The sequence below is a fragment of the Grammomys surdaster genome, unplaced genomic scaffold, assembly GCF_004785775.1.
Source record: "Grammomys surdaster isolate TR1022 unplaced genomic scaffold, NIH_TR_1.0 126176, whole genome shotgun sequence".
Classification (NCBI taxonomy): Eukaryota; Metazoa; Chordata; class Mammalia; order Rodentia; family Muridae; genus Grammomys; species Grammomys surdaster.
Window position 1 is genome coordinate 2,867,030 of NW_021620983.1, and position 17,218 is coordinate 2,884,247.

Consider the following 17,218-nt stretch of genomic DNA (forward strand, 5'->3'; position numbering starts at 1 on the left):
GCTCACACACTCATCATGTGTATTCACATACACCACGCATGTGCTCATATACCTGCCACATGTGTACTCACACACTCATCATGTGTATTCACATACACCACGCATGTGCTCACATACTTGCCACATGTGTGCTCACACACTCACCACATGAATTCACACACACCACATGTCTGCTCATACAACACACATGTGCCCACACCCACCTACCACATGTGTGCTCACACACTTGTCATATGCACGTGGATAATGTGCATATACACGAACATATACACGTGCATACCCTCAAAAGCAGTAACCGTGGGATGCGGGCATGAGAGAACTTTTCCAGTAAGATGGCACCCCTGTCAGAAGGCTCCCACAGTGCCTTCCTCACTCTGCTGTGCTCTTAAACCACAAAACTGGTTACATTTTGTCACAGAAGTTCAAACTGACTGAAGCAATAATATTGCTAGACTTTTATTTATTTACTTACTTCTTTCGTACGGGTGTTTTGCCGGTATGTATGTGTCACATAGGTACCCAGTACCTGTGTAGACTAAAAAAGGGTATCAGGTCCCCTGGAACTGGAATTACAGGCTGTTGTAAGCCATCATGTGGATGTTGGGAATTGAACCCAGGTCCTTTGGAATTTTTTTCTTTTTTGTTTTGAGAGGAATTGGGGGGAGCCGTGCACACTGGGTAGGCATCGCTGCAGTGAATGTGGTTTCTCAATTCAGTTTTCATGGTGGCTTTGCTTCCCAAATGCAGACTCTCCTTCCCAGCACCTCAGGAACAGGCAACGACAGAGGGCTGGTTTTTATTCTTAGACCCAAGCAGACTATGTGTTCTTGGTACTTGGAGACAGAAGATACCAAGCCTGTTCAAAGTGTGGCCGTGACGCTCTCCTACTCAGAAACAGGTAATCCCCTATCCAGGTTCATCTGTGGATATGAGCTTCGTGTGTTTGTGGAATCCTAAGGAAAATTATCCTGGTAAAATTGTTATTACAAGTGTCGTTTATTTAATCAAAGTGTTTCACTGTGAAAGGGGCAGAGAGCTAGTGGGACTGGAGGCTCCTGCTGTGACTTGGAGAGTTCATTCCTTGTTATTGTGGGCAGAGGAGGCGGTAGGCTTATCCTAAAGATGGTGCAGGGTTTGGAGGGTGGTGGGCAGTGGGTGAGCCTTGATCACAGTTTGCACGCATTGCTAAGGTGGGTTCAAAGGACACATAGAGTTAGTGAGGGGAACAGTGTAGTCCTTTTCATCTTCAGAAAGCCGACCGCAGAGGAGCTGGTGATGTAGCTTGGTTGGTCAGTGTTTGCCCAGCATGGATCATGCCCTGGGTTCTATCTCCAGCATTGTGTAAAATTGCTCACTGTGGCACATGCCTATCTATAATCCAGCATGGGAAGGTGGAGGCAAGAGGACTAACAGGTCGTGGCCAGCTCCGTGGCAAGTTGAAGGTTAGCCTGAGCTACATGAAGAAGAAAGAGCAGAGTCAGGACTGAGCCTGATGGCAATGAGGAAAGTGATTAGTAGGGTCTGAAAGCAGGTCCTGAGCCAGGCCTGGGGAGGGCAACGGATAAGGCACAGCGGCTACAAGGTGCCAGAGAGGAGCCTCGGCCTCCTGTTCGGACAGATTAGAGATCGTGCTACACAGCAGGTTTAGATGCTGGGCTGTTGGGTGCTGGCCCTTTCATGGGGTAGAGTGGAGTCAGTAGGGACTCCTGTGAGGTGAGGGCACGGTGAGTCTGGGGTGCTCATAGGACGGCTCATTGGAAGCACGTCATAGAGTGCTGGCTTAAAGGACCGAGGTTAGATAGACAGCCGGTGTCAAAGCCAAGGCCACGCGTGAGAGTGGAGGAGCACTTGTCCAGCACTGCACCTGCGTGACGGTGACTGCTGAGGAGCAGGTGCGGGGCTGAGGAGTAGTGGATTCCAGAAAAGTCCAGAGACATGACCAGCGGGGTCTGAATGAAAGAGCAGTGGCAAGTCAGGGGTGTCCTTTAGCACCCGGTCCAGACAGCACTGGGAGAGTCAGATCACATCGATGGCTAAGCGGAGGTGCAAGGTGCGAAGAGAGGGAAGTCAGGCGGCGGGAGCTTGGGCGGAGGGCTGGGGAACAGCTCAGTGGTGAAGCGCACACAGCACGGGGGTGAGGGTGGGGTGGTGGGGTTGATAGAGATGGTTTGAGGGGAAAAGGCGTGAGGGAACTGTACCCTTCCTAACCTCAGTCACCGTACAGCGGAAGTGCTGGTGTTCTGTGCTGACACGGCTGTGTGGGACTGTTTTCAGGAATATGAAAAGGACTCTTGGGTTACTGATCTCACTGCTCTTCATGCAGATCCCATTCCTGGAGGCTGCAATTTGGAGTTTGATTTAGATATCGATCCCAACATTTATTTGGACTATAATTTTTTTGAGACAACTATCAAGTTTGCACCAGCAAACATAGGCTATGCAAGGTAGGCTGACAATCCCGCCCTGCCAAAGCTGCTCTTAGGACTCAGTGACTGTAGATGGGGACCAGCAGACTGCCTCAGGGCCGTCACTTCTACTGCAATGTTGAATTGCTTCTTTTTTTTGTTGTTGTTGTCCAAAAGGCATATATTTAATAAAAGACTTATAGTATGGGAGAAAAGTTAAAGTTGAAAATTAGAATTTTGTTCCCTGATGCATATATATGTCAGTATACAATAACTTGGTAATTCATTCTACCCAGATATTTGGACAAAGTTGTATAGCTTTTTCTCACACACAAAAAAAATAACTCATTTTAGTAGTTACTACTATAACCAATACTAATTTTAATTTAAAATAACAGCATAAATTAGGTGTTGATCATTATTTTTTTGCTAATTTTATTATACTACATAGATCTGTATTTCTTTTTTTTTTTCTTTTTTTTCTTTTTTTTTGGTTTTTTCGAGACAGGGTTTCTCTGTATGGTCCTGGTTGTCCTGGAACTCACTCTGTAGACCAGGCTGGCCTCAAACTCAGAAATCCGCCTGCCTCTGCCTCCCAAGTGCTGGGATTAAAGGCATGCACCACCACCGCCCGGCTTAGATCTATATTTCTTGTGACCCAAGAAACATCAAAAATCTAAAATTTGTTCTTAAAAATACAATATTGCACTTTAATTTTTGGCAATTTAATTAAGGGATATTAGAGTAAAAAATCATATATATATATGTATATGCATATATATATGTATATATATATATAATTTTTGTCTTGATTTATAACCAACAAATAACTCTGTATTAAAGTAGAGCCGACAGAAGTACCCCGGATCAAATTGGCATAATTTAAATCTCAGTGCTAATATTTGAGCTATTCTTTATAGTGAATAATCTCCTTAGTCCTTATGAATTCTTCATTTGAAGAGATAGGTGTGATGCAATCCTGTTGTGAGCTTAGACCTGCATCTCAGTTCTGTTTTTAAAGATTTATTTTTATTATTTTTAAGTGTGTCTATGTCTGTGTGAGTGTGTGCACATGAATACAGGTACCTGTAAAGGCTAGAGGTGCCAGATGCCCCCAGAGCTGAGGTTACAGGTGGTTGTGAGCTGCCTGCTGTGGGTGCTGGAAATGAACTCGGTCCTCTGTAAGAGATGTATCTGTAGTTAACCACTGAGCCATCTCTTCAGCCTTGCTTTAGTTTTCTTGAAGCATTCAAACATAGAAGGCATTCATAGCCCTAATTTCTTACACCTCATGAGGATTTAATTTTGCAGAACTGCCTCAGTTTCTACTTGAATAGCAATGATCGATTGGAAACTCTCTGCCCGCCCACCCACCTCAGCACTCAATGCTGCATGTTGTCTGTCATTTAAGAGTCTCATGCTCTACCGACTGAGCTAGCCGGGCGGCGATGCTCTCTGTCATTTAATCTTCATACTTTTAGGAAGAAGCAGTTGCATTTTTTTTTTACAGAAAGGTTTCCTGAGACCTTTGAGGTTAAACACCGCCTTCTGGATTCCATGGGTACACACACACACACACACACAAATAGAATCAAATCTTTTTAACCACAAGACACAAGGTCAAATAGGAAAGGTGTCATTGCTGTGGGCCTGACTCACGTCAGAATCAGTTTTTTCTTTTAACCACATTGGCCTCTGTGTGTGTGTTATGACAATCAGCCAGTGCTGCCGTTATAAAGAATAAGCTAAACATCCCTTATCTGAAACATCTGGGGCCAAAAGTGTTTGAGATTTGTGTAGACCTTCATGGTTGAATATCTCTAAATCCGAGAACCCCAAATCTAACAAATCCTAAACTTCAAATATCATAGGAGAGCCTGAAAAGTTTCAAGTCTCAGATTTTTAAAACTTATTTTAATTTTACGTGATGGTATTTCGCCTGCATGTATATCTGTGAGATGGTGTCAGATCTTGAGTTACAGACAGTTGTGAGCTGCCGTCTGGGTGCTGGGATTTTTAACCCGGGTCCTCTGGAAAAGTAGTCAGTGCTCTGAACTACTGAACCATCTCTCTAGCCCCTCAGGTTTCAGACTTTTAGATTAAGAATGGTTAACCTGTACCAAAAACTACTTGAGTGGATTATGAGTAACAAGAATTTACTTATTTATAGGTATTTATTTACAGCCGGGCGTTGGTGGCGCACGCCTTTAATCCCAGCACTTGGGAGGCAGAGGCAGGCAGATTTCTGAGTTCGAGGCCAGCCTGGTCTACAGAGTGAGTTCCAGGACAGCCAGGGCTATACAGAGAAACCCTGTCTCGAAAAACCAAAAAAAAAAAAAAAAAAAAAAAAGGTATTTATTTACTTACATATATGTGTTCCTGGTTGGCTTGGAAGTTTCTGTGTAGACCAGGCTAGCCTTGAACTTCATTCTCCTTCTGGCTCTCAAGTTCTAGGATCACAGCCATGCACCACACCCAGAAGTTTCCTCCTGTTGCTTTCAGAGGCAGCACCTTAGGGTTCCGGCAGGGGCCTCCTGCAGGCTGTAGACTTCTTATTGTGTCCTTATGAGAAGAGAAGTTTGCCTGAGAGCTCTCTGAGGCCGCTTCTGTGAGGGCACCGATCCCACTCAGGAGGGTTCCCCCTCAAGACCCGATTAGCTCTCAGTCAATTTACAATCCTGTCACACCGTAGGCAGGGATTTCCAGATATGAAATCCAGCCCACCGCTGTGAGCCACTTTCTCCACAGTGACACTCAGACCCCACAGCTCTATAGTTGGGATTGTGCCTGCAGAAGTTTGAAAACAGAGCTCTGCCTCCTTTTCATGGAGAGGGCTTGAGCCACCGGAAACTGATTCTGATGCTTAGCTTTGATTGTCTGTAGAGCTGCGCAGCCCCCGCCGTGTGATGTGAGCACGGGCCAGGAGTCCAGGTGGAGGCTGCGCTATGACGTGTATCAGTACTTTCTGCCCGAGGGGGACCTCACCGAGGCCTCTCTGCTCCAGCATCTTCAGAGGATGGCCCAGGTGGCCCAGGTGAAGGCCAGTGCTGTCAAGGTGAGTCTGGTTCTTGCAGCTCATGTGGCTGGTTTGGGTGCTCTGAGATGATTTAACCTTTGGGGAGAGGCAGGTCGATTTTGTTTTTAATTGCCGCCCTATCTATGACCTCATCCTGAGGCAGGAAAAGAAGTAGATGATAATTTTTTGTTACACTTCTGCAACTTAGATAAGAACTTCTGGTAAGCATAAGTGGAAAGGTTTAAAAACTGAGAAGCTGCTGAAGAATATACACACTGGTATTAGTATTTGTCACGTGTTTTATTGCGTCTTTCTTACATGAATGCAATGTATTCTGATCATCTTCACTCCCAACTCCTTGCTCTAACTCCTCCCACACCCACCCCTCCAAACTCCTCCCTCTAACTCCTCCCACACTCACCCCTCCAAGCTCCTCCCTCTAACTCCTCCCACACTCACCCCTCCAAACTCCTCCCTCTAACTCCTCCCACACTCACCCCTCCAAGCTCCTCCCTCTAACTCCTCCCACACTCACCCCTCCAAGCTCCTCCCTCTAACTCCTCCCACACTCATCCCGCCAAGCTGCTCCCTCTAACTCCTCCCACAACACCCTTCCAGACTCCCTCCCAGTTTCCTGCCAATTTTTTTTTTTTTTTTTTGGTTTGGTTTGGTTTTTCGAGACAGGGTTTCTCTGTGTAGCCCTGGCTGTCCTGGAACTCACTCTGTACACTAGGCTAGTCTCGAACTCAGAAATCCACCTGCCTCTGCCTCCCAAGTGCTGGGATTAAAGGTGTGCGCCACCACCGTCCTGCCAGTTTTTGTTTGCTTGTTTGTTTGTTTGTTTGTTTGCTAGGGGCCACTTTCTTAAAGCAAACCAACTCTCAGGGCTGGAAAAATGGGCTCAGGTGTTGAGAGAGCTTGCTGCTCTCACAGAGGACTTGGATTCAGTTCCCAGCACCCACTTCAGGTGGCTCACAACTGCCTATAACTCCAGCTCCAGGGAATGTGACTCCCTCTTCTGGACTCCATGGGTACCGACACTCACAAGTGCACATTCACACACACACACACACACACACACACACACACACACACATACACACACTCTTTTAAAAAGGGAAACTGACTCTCCCTATCCCAGAAGGCATCAGGTGTCCGTAGCTCCATACTGGACTGCTGACTGGCTTGGTTTTGTGCAGGTCTTGTGCAGGTGACCACAGATTTAAAAGCCATGTAAACACCACTTGTTATGTTTGGCTTTAGGTGGTTACCCTAACAGCCGACGATAAAACAGCCGTGTCCTTCTCTTCCCTCCCGGGACAAGGAGTCATCTATAACGTCATCGTTTGGGATCCGTCCCTCAATACATCTGCAGCTTACGTGCCTGTGCACACATATGCCTGCAGCTTTGAGTCAGGGGATGGTAACTGTGTTTCTGCTGGTGAGTACGTGGCCTTAAACCTGGACAGATACATCCTTGGCTTTGCAGATCAATTTTCACTAGTGGAGAGCTTAGGGTTGTTCAAAGTGCTTTGACTAGCTTTCATTCACTCAGTCACTAGTTGCCTTTTGTAAGACCCCACATTAGGGCTGAAGGGATGGCTCACTAGTTACGAGCACTTGTTGCAAAGGACCAAGGTTCAGTTCCACCACCCACCTGGCAGCTCACAACCATGCATAACTCCGGTTCCTGGTATCTGATGCCCTCTGCTGACCTCCAAGGATACCAGGTGTCTTAGTTAGGGTTTTACTGCTGTGAACAGGCACTGTGACCGAAGCAACTCTTATAAGGACAACATTTAATTGGGGCTGGCTTACAGGTGCAGAGGTTCGGTCCATTATCATCAAGGCAGGAGCATGGCAGCATCCAGGCAGGCATGGTGCAGGCAGAGCTGAGAGTTCTACATCTTCATCTGAAGGCTGCTAGTGGAAGAGTAGCTCCCAGGCAGCTAGAATGAGAGTCTTAAAGCCCACACCCACAGTGACACACCTCCTTCAACAAGGCCACACCTACTCCATCAAGGCCACACCTCCTGATATTGCCACTCTCTGGGCCAAGCATATTCAAACTACCACACCAGGCATGCACAGACATACATGCAAGCAAAACACAGATACACATAAAATAAAATAAACCTAAAAAAAAAGATGCTGTATCACTATCCCCCATGCGAGGCAATAGAATGTATGAGTGCACAAAACTCAGAGCACCGAGCACTCAGTACGTGCCTGGTGGTGCTCGTTCCCCCACCACATATGATATACATATATGTGTCATGGGGGAGCCAGGATAGGGTGGTGTATTATAACACATAACATTTGAGAAACTAGTGGTACCAGGGAGAAAGACAGAGCAGGAAGGGGAGCAGTCGAATGTGGATGAGAGAAGATTCTGAGAGGGTTGATGAAGGCAGGAGCCATGTTGGTTGCAGGCAGGAGCCATGTACACATCTGGGTATGTGCCAGGCAGAGGGACAGCCACAGCAAGTCCTGTGTCTGGACACCTACCTGGAGGTCTGAGGCAGGGCAGTGGGAATAGGAGACGTGAGGCCAGGGTTGTAGCATGGTGGCTCTAGGACAGCCTCGTAGGTCAGTGTGGGCTTTAGGTTTTCTTCTGGAGGACGTAGAGAGCACTGGAAAGTTTTGACCAAAGGGTGCCCTGATCCAACTTAAGACTCTGATGGAATCACTGAGTGCCTGTGGAGAAAAGACAGATGATAGAAGAAACAGTCACGCGAGTCAAGAGACTTCCTGAAGTGATACAGATGAGGGATGTTGTGATTTAGAAGGACGTCAGTGGAGAGGTCGTGAGACCTGTGTGTGTGCGTGCGTGTGTGCACCCACGCATGTGCATGCATGTTCACATACTCACACATACACCTTGCTTCATACTTATTTTGAAATAGTTTTACATAAAAGATGCAAAATAATATGAAGAAGTTGTGCATACTCCTCCCTTACTCCCTCAGTGTTAGTTGCTGTATAGTGCTGTTTACTTTTCTCCTTCTTTGCTGGGTATAGGCACACTCCTCTGTGTTTCTCAGTCACCCGAGGGTAAGTTACGCACACACATACATGGGCGGGACCATTCCCTGGACAGGGAACCTGGACTCTGTGCTTCTTCACTGTAGATGCAGTGTGACCAGTTCTCCCTGCTACTGGGATTTCCCCACAACAATGGACCTCACCCTTGAACTGTGAGTCAAGGATGATAAACGCTTTTTCTCTTAAGTTGCATTTTTCAGGGTTGAGTTGCTTTTGTCCCAGCAATAGGAAAAGGAACTAAGACATGTGGCTTAGTTGTTAGCTTGAGCCATTGTAGGAGAGCTGCTGTGCGCTAGTGGAAAGAGCCATGGCAGTTTGAGAGCCCCATGGAGCGTTCTCATTGAGATGAGATGTTCAGTCCATCGCTGGTTGGATGTGTCAGCTAATGGGGGCGGGAGGAAGCCTAGGATTGGAGAATGTTGATTAAGGTGTACAGTCACAACCAAGATGGCTTCCCAATTGGAGTGAGAACATGGAAAAGGGGAAATTAGTCCTGAGAACAAGCCCTGAAAGATCCTGCTACAGTGGCAGAGAGAGCAGGATCGATGGTGGGAGTGGGGGAGTGGGGGGGTGGGGTGGGAGAGAGACATGTTTCATGAAGACAGTGTAAAAAGCATCTCATAGAGAAAGTGTCAGCTGGGTTGAAGGTGAGGATTAAGCTATGTTGAGCCAGGCGGTGGTGGCGCACGCCTTTAATCCCAGCACTTGGGAGGCAGAGACAGGAGGATTTCTGAGTTCGAGGCCAGCCTGGTCTACAGAGTGAGTTCCAGGACAGCCAGGGCTACACAGAGAAACCCTGTCTCGAAAGAACTAAAAAAAAAAAAAAAAAAAGCTATGTTGAAAACTGACCGCTGGCTTCGCAGCACGGAGCTCACAGGTGCCAGCGAGGCCACACAGGGCAGGGTGCAGAGAACGTTCAGGAGCTCTTAAAATGCGCTACCTTCTAAAGAAGCATCCGTTGGTTGTGGTGGAGCCAGCAGCTACATAGAAAGTTTGAGACCAGCCTGGGCTACATGAGACCATGTCTCAGTACTTCCTCGGTAATTTATTTTGTAGTGCCGAGGGTTAAAGTAGGCGCTGTGCATTCTGGGTAAGCATGACAGCTCTACCACTGAGAGGTACATACTGTCTCCTGTGACTCACGGTAAAGTCATGAAGAATACTATGCAAGACAGGGATCTTACACTTTGGACGTCAGGATGCCGCCATAGCGAGAGTTTGCAGTGGGGAAGATAGGGGGCTCAGATCTAAAGACAGTATATGTAGTCGTGAGGTTTTGTTTACCCTGCTTTGTGCTCCCGGCAGATCGCAAAGGTGCACCCACCCATGGAGACTCAAATGAAAGACACACACGCAGTAGCTTATTTTTAAAATGCCTTGGCGACCTCAAAGGCTGGGCATCCCTAAACCTTCCCCTGCTTCCCCAGGCCCAATCAGGGACGTGGCCAGTGGCCACTCACCTGAAATCTCACATGGCTGGTTCGCTCTTTTTTTCCTGCTGCTCCTGCTCCTCCTCCTTCTAACGTGAGTCTTGGCAGTTCTGCCCCATTCCTCTCTGTGTCTTAGCCTGAGCAACTCTGAGTGTTCCGCCCCATGCCCAGTCATTGGCCATTGGCATCTTGATTGATCCATCAAAAACCAATGGGGACAAGGACCTTCATTATCTGGACAGGCTGATTCCTGATTGACTCAGAGCATTAGACTGATCTCCAACAAGTCACTCAAAGTCAGTGTTTGGGGTGAGGGGTTTGTAAAAAGTACAGTGTCAGGATTCTTGCTGAAGAGAGCTCAGAGTGATGAGATGTCACCTTGAGGGTAGGCAGAGGATGAGGGACCCTATCAGATAGTTGGTGCCATCAGATAATGGGGATGGGGAAGAAGGGGAAAGGGAAGGTGGAAGGGGGGAGGGGAAGGGGAGGCAATTCTAGTTTATCAGATTCGTCAGATTTTGTTGAAGCTAAACTTTGTAAGGAGGTGACACAGGGTCCAGGAGAAGGTTCCAGAACCTGAGTAGTGTGTTGTCACACAAAGACTTTTTTTTCCCCCTTCCTTTCTCCCTCTTGCTCTGGCCCTGCTCTCTCCAGCCCAGCTCCACTTGCTCCAACCCAAAGGTTTTTATTTGTTTATTATATGTAAGTACACTGTAGCTGTCTTCAGACACTCCATAAGAAGGAATCAGATTTCATTACAGATGGTTTTGAGCCACCATGTGGTTGCTGGGATTTGAACTCATGACCTTCAGAAGAGCAGTCAGTGCTCTTAACCTCTGAGCCATCCCACCAGCCCCATACAGAGACTCTTACCCGACTCAAACACAGCCACCCATACTCAAGAGTCATGCCTGCCTGTCCTGCTTCCTACCATGATATAAGGGTCATGAAATCACCTCTGAAACTGTAAGGAAGCCCCCAATTAAATGCTTTTATTTTATAAGTTGCTTGGCCGTGATGACTTCTCACGGGAATAGAAAAGTATCTAAGACATCGTTCATGTGTGTGTACATGTGTGTGCATGCGGAGGCCAGAGGTTGATGTTGGACGTCTTTGTGTATCGCATCATCTTTTGAGGCAGTCTCTCACTGTACCTGGAGCTCTCTAGTTTGGCTGGACCGGCTGGCCAGCAAGCCCCAGGGATCCTCCCGTCCACACCTCTCCAGCACGGGGAGACATTCAGTGCCACGTGCAATTTTTCACGTGGATGTGGATATCGGGCTTGGAAGACATTTTAACACCTAAGCTATCTTTCCAGACCCCAGGTTTTTTATTTGAAGGAAAGCAAGGTGGAGCAGTCCACCAACTCTGTTTTGGGTGACAGTCACCCACGAGCCAAAGCAGAATATGCATTTTTTATTGTTGGCTCCATCGTTGTGCGAGATCAGAAGAGTAGATCCGTGGACCAACTGTGGTTCACAGTCCGTGGTCTGCGCTTTTCATTTGTTGGTTAAGTGCCTGTCCTGTGCTTTCTTGTAAGCCTCTGGTGCATCTGATCCATCTTGTAAGTTTTCAGAGTGTATAAGATCTGTTGTAACTCAAGGATAATTTTCTTATGCTCATTTTGAAGGTTTTCAAGGAAGGTGAATTTGGTGAGCAGGATTTCCTCTTGATAAACTCTTTTTAAACAGTGACGGATGTATTTACTTTTATTTTGTGCATATGGATGCTTTGTCTGTGTATGCCCTGTGTAGTCTGTGAGTGCAGTACCAGTAGAGACCAGAGGAGGGCGGTGTATCCTGTAGTGCCAGAGTTACAGATGGATGTATGCTGGGAAATGGATCTTCATTCTCTATAAAAGTAATGGCGCTCCTACCCACTGAGCCCTACTGTTCAGGTTTTTTTGAGACAGGGCTTACTCTTTATCTGAGGCTGACTTGGAACTGACCGTGTAGCACGGTTGGCCTTGTATATGAAGTGCTCCACCTGCCTCGGTCTCCCTGGGCTGGGCTTACAGGCATGTATCAACACTGTGGGCTGAGTCAGGTTGTAGATTAGGTCACAAGTTTCCTTTAACCCCTTTAACCAGGAACTAACCATAACCCCTAACCCTAACCCCTAACCCTAACCCTAACCCTAACCCTAACCCTAACCCTAATCCTAACCCACTTTTTCTCTTTGCATTTTATTTGTTGAAGAAACAGACTTGTTTTAGGCACACGCTCTGTTATACCGTTCTCAAAGGAACACCATAAGTGGTGTGGGGTGCCTTTGTCAGGAGCATGTGTTGTCTGGTTCTCCTTGTTATAAAAAGCAGCCGCTGGTGGTAGCCACCTGCGTAGATTCTCTCATTAGCGAACAGGGATATTTTTAGGATCAGTGACCGTGTGTGGAGTGAGTGATTCTCAAGCCAGGACACCTCCCAACCTCCCCGCCTTGCTTATTAATTAATTCAGATGTACTTGTCCGCTAAAGTTTTATTTATTTTATTTTTTTAAGGAAGAGTCTCTACGAAAGTGTTCTCCACTGTGTTTGCCCTGCTCGGGCTCTTCGTATGTTTCTTTGGACACAGATTCTGGAAGACAGGTACCTTTCCCTACACAGCCCCCGTTCTGTATCCTGTGACGTCTCCCCTGCTGCCGGGGCCTGTGAGCATGTCTCCGCCGTTCACAGATTTCTGTGGGCGAGTCTGTGTAGCTGCTGTGCATTTTTAATTTCCCCAATTTCAACAGTAGAGTGCAGCTTCCTCTTTAGAGAGGATATAAGTTGGGTTGTCTGGCAGATCTCAGACAGCTCTGACGGCTTGCACACTGGATTGCTGGGATGAGAGGCGAAGGACACTGGAAAACCACCTGGATTTGGAGATAGCAGTAGGTTTGATTTTGTAGGAATCAGACTGGGGCCGTGGTGAACAGTGACCCCGGATCTGTTCAGTGCTGACTGCTCCAGCTGCAGGATGGATTGCCACAGGGCAGCAAGTGGGACTTGAGTGACGCCCGCACTGTCTTTTATGTAATGTTTTCATCGACAGAACACACACATTGAATCAGAGGTTGTGAGTCTGTGCTCTGGGGCCGGCAACTGTGATCCCCAAGCACTGCTGCCCGAGAGCCTGCTCTGACAGAGTTGAAATCACAGTCTTCTTCCTTTCATTTTGACGTGATCTTTTTCCTTGCTCAGGGTGCAGTGATCACAGACTGAGAATATAATTGCCATCCTGGGAAATGTCCCTGTGTTGAGATATAGTGTTCAGTAACAGCTGAGGAGAACTTGACAGAACCCACGGAGCTGCATCCTCCTCCTCCTCACGATTAGATGTATCTCATTTAATCTAGAGCAGTGGAGGTACACATGTTCAATCCTAGCCCTCAGGAGGCAGAGGCAGGTGGATCTCTGAGTTTGAGGCCAGTTTGCTCTACAGAGTGAGTTACAGGACAGCTAGTGCTACACAGAGAAAACCTGTCTTGAACCCCACCCCAACCCAACCCCCCCAAAAAGAGAAGATTAGATTTACTTGTGGGAAACTGAGTTATCTGTATGCCCAGGCTACATGGATGTCAGTGGGTGAAGAGAACATATGAAAGTCACATTGTACTTTATCTTTCATTTGCTTTTGTGTTTTAAGTAGAAAACCCAGCCCTGAGGATATAGCTAAGGCCAGAGTGCTTGGCAGGTCTGTGCAAAAGGGAAGACGGAGGGCTGGGGAGATGGCTGTGTGTGAGGGATGCGGTAGTGTGTGTCAGGGAGGCAAGGTGGGGTGTGGAGAAAGGAGAGCCCCAGAGCCTCTGGAGTCAGCAAATGGGCGGGCAGAGGAGCAGCAGGACGAGATCTGCCTCAACGGTGTGAAAGGTGATGGCTGGGATTGTTTCTGGCCTCACAACCCACCCCCCTACCGCCGCCATTGAAAAACCGTGGCATACTGTGGTGGCTCATGCCTGTAATTCCAGACTCTGGAAAGCTAAGGCAGAAGGATCATGAGTTTGAGAGTCTGAGGCTAGCCTGGGCTACATAAAGGAGCCCCTTTCTCAAAGAAAAGGAGGAGGAGAAGGAAGGAGAAGAGGAGGAGGAGGAGGAGGAAGAGGAAGAGGAAGAGGAAGAGGAAGAAGAGAGACATGTAGTCAATGAACTATGAGATTAGCAAGTAACCGTTTAATTATGTAACAGGCTCAATACAGGCAAACGCAGCCAGTATCTAATGCTGCAGCCTGGTACATTCATTATCCATTTCATAATAAGTGACTTCACCCCGACTTCTAAACCTCCCTGCCTTTTAGATAGCCGTTCCTTCTGTGACTAGACGTGGTACATGAGGCCCTGGTGCACCGGCACAGACTTGTAAATTCGATGCCTGCAGTGCGTAGGTCCGGATCTCTGACAGAGGTTTTTCATCTGTTCCCCATTTTCTGACGGTTTGTTCCCTCCTAGAATTATTCTTCACTGGCTTCATCTTCCTGGGGTTCTTCTTCTACATCCTGATTACCAGACTGACAGCCCTCCAGTACGACGGTGAGTATAGACGACAGCTTAGCTGGGGGTGCAGACAGGAAGCTGCTGGGTTCCCACCCACTGTGCCTTCCTCTGTTTAGCCTGTGCTGGGTGTCATCGTTCGTCAAGTGCGAGGTGGGCAACCTGCTTCACCTCCTCATCTCGGCTTTCTCTAGGTACAACAGAGGTAGGCCAGGGCACATGCCTGTAAAACCAGTACTCAGGAAACTGAGGCAGAAGGATTACGTTTGAGAGCAGCCTGTGCTATGTTGTAAAACCTTGTCTCAAAAAAAAAAAAAAAAAAAAAACCACAGAAGCAGGAGCCCAGAGTGACTCTGAAGTTAGATATAGAGACAGACAACCCTGGCTGAATACCTGTTACTCCAGTATGGGTGAGGCTGAGGCAGGAGAGTCTTCTTGAGTTTAGGCCAGCCTGGGCTACAGAATAAGACAATGCCTCAAAATAGCACACAGTGCCCCTTGAAGGGAAGGAGCTTCAAACATTCCCCTCTTGAGGCAGGGAGGGGCTCATGTAATTCAGGCTGGCCTGGAACTCGATCTGTGGACAGGGTGACCTTGAACCTCTGGTCCTTCCTGATGAATGCAGACGGAACCCAGAGCCTCACGTTAGGGGGACACTCTACCAGCCACGCCCTCAGCCCCACCCATCACAGCCCCCACACATTTAACAGATTGTCACCTTTGCTTTCTTGGTCCTGTCTTACTGACAGAGTTGTCCTGTCCCCAGCCCTCGGGTGACTACCTTAAGACATGCCGAAGCTTAGGTTGAAGCCTGAAGAGTCATCTCCATGTTCTCTCCCTCCTGCAGTTCGCCTGGCCCTCACAGCTGTAGCTGGCAGCTTCGGTGGACTCCTCCTGGTGGCCTTGTGGTGGCGATTCGGGATCCTCACGCTCTGCATGCTGTGTGTGGGACTCGTGCTGGGCTTCCTTGTCTCTTCTGGGACCTTCTTCACTCCTCTGGGTAGGAGACGCTGACTCTCAGGCTGTGAGGGGTTTTTCTTGGGCTTGGGAGCTGTCAAGAATCGGGATCCTGGAGTGTGTTGCTTATCCCTGCCTTCTGAAGAGTCAAGGCACTTGCAGAGATGGCTTGACACTAAGGGGAGGGACAGCGGAGAGCACCCTCCTTGGGGATCTTAGAATGTCACCAGGAACAGCTCTCTGTGGGCTTCTGTTACAGCTAAGGTAGGTCCTGAGGATCATAGGGGAGAACAGAGACTTTATTTTAGTTTTAAATTTTACTTTAAATTTTGTTTGATAAGGTCTAACTTCGCAGTCCAGGCTGGCTTCAACCCACAGTAATCCTTTTGTTTCAATTTCCTGAGTACTGGGGTGGCAGGTGTGAGCCACTGTGCCTGGTTACTTTGTAACATTTTAAACCTCCGCTGCTAACTTGAGTCATGAGGAGACTCCCAGTATGTCTCCCAGATGAACCACGTGCTGCTCTGATGGGTGCTGAGCTTAGATACGTGATGCTGTTTCCCCGTCTTCCCTTGACCTGTCTCTGTCCCACCCTTTGCCATCTTCCACCCCAGGGGTTCTCAAGCAGCCTGTGGACTCACAGAGGTTGGTTCTGCGGGGTTCTATGTTGAAGTTCTTGTGTTAAAGTATTTATTTCTATCAGTTACAAAAATCTGATTGGGGCCGAAGAGATGGCTCGGCAGTTAATAGCACTTTTGCAGAGGACCCAGGTTTGGTTTCCAGCACCTATGTGGTGGCTCACACTGTAACTCCAGTTCCAGGGATCTGGCACCCTCTTGTGACCTCAGTGGGTACCAGGTTTGCACTTGGTGTGTACATGTATCCAAAACATTCATGCACATAAATTAAATGAGTCTATAAAAAGTAAAAACACCTTGTTAGATTGTTTGAAGTTAACAAGTCATTAGACTTGTGGCAAGAGTCTATATTCTGAGGCTTCCCAACCCCACATTTCCCTTTTCAATTTTTAACTATTTACTGACTTTTTCTTTATTTTTCTTTCTTTCTTTCTTTCTTTCTTTCTTTCTTTCTTTCTTTCTTTCTTTCTTTTTTTTTTTTTTGAGACAGGGTCTCATTATGTGGTTCTGGCTAGCTTGGAACTTTTGTGTAGGCCAACCTGGCCTCAAATTCAGAGATTCTCCTGAGTCTGCCTCCTCAGGGCAGAAACATACCTCTTCAGACGTCAAAAGTGTCTGGGAGTACAGGTGTCTATACCTCTTCAGACACCCAAGTGTCTGGGAGTGTGGGTGTCATGACCTCATGCAGCTCTGGGTCACCCAGGTGTGTAGTAGCAGAAAGCATATGAAGTGCTTAGGTGTCCCACTCTGGTCTGTCCCGGAGTTTAGTTCTTCATGGGAGGAATTGTATAGGGCTAGTGGTTCAAATCTGTTCCTATTGAGTTCATTGCTTAGCTTGGAATATCATCTGTGGGGATCTCCTCATTACAGAAGATTATGAAAGCACAGAGTTAGGGGGGTTTCAGGGAGTCACCACACAGTATAATCAGTCTTGCCACGGTAAGATAGGAATCAGACCAGAGCCACGGGGGCTGGTGAACGGGAGAGCAAGGACTGTGGTAGCTTCTCAGGTCACCCTCTAGTCCCTTCTCTCCTTCTAGAACATGCCCTTAAAAGGGATTATGTCGGGCTAGAGAGATGGCTTAGTGGTTAAGAGCACTGACTGTTCTAGAGGTCCTGAGTTCAGTTCCCAGCAGCCACATGGTGGCTCACAACCATCTGCAGTAGGATTTGATGTCCTTTTCTGGTGTGTGTGAAGACAGCAAATAAATAAGTAAATCTTTAAAAAATTAAAACGAAACAAATGAAAAAGGGATTATG

General features: G+C 47.5%; 1 protein-coding gene across 1 annotated transcript in view; it reads left to right on the forward strand.

Moving 5' to 3' along the window:
• The window catches only part of Tm7sf3 (transmembrane 7 superfamily member 3), a 33,455-nt gene that overhangs the window by 11,133 nt on the left and 5,104 nt on the right, over positions 1 to 17,218 (forward strand). Inside the window, exons 3-9 of the mRNA XM_028757521.1 lie at positions 748 to 898; positions 2,324 to 2,444; positions 5,289 to 5,460; positions 6,685 to 6,862; positions 12,396 to 12,482; positions 14,322 to 14,402; positions 15,211 to 15,363. Of these exons, the coding sequence (XP_028613354.1) occupies positions 748 to 898; positions 2,324 to 2,444; positions 5,289 to 5,460; positions 6,685 to 6,862; positions 12,396 to 12,482; positions 14,322 to 14,402; positions 15,211 to 15,363 (943 nt within the window). The remainder of the gene's footprint in view (positions 1 to 747; positions 899 to 2,323; positions 2,445 to 5,288; positions 5,461 to 6,684; positions 6,863 to 12,395; positions 12,483 to 14,321; positions 14,403 to 15,210; positions 15,364 to 17,218) is intronic.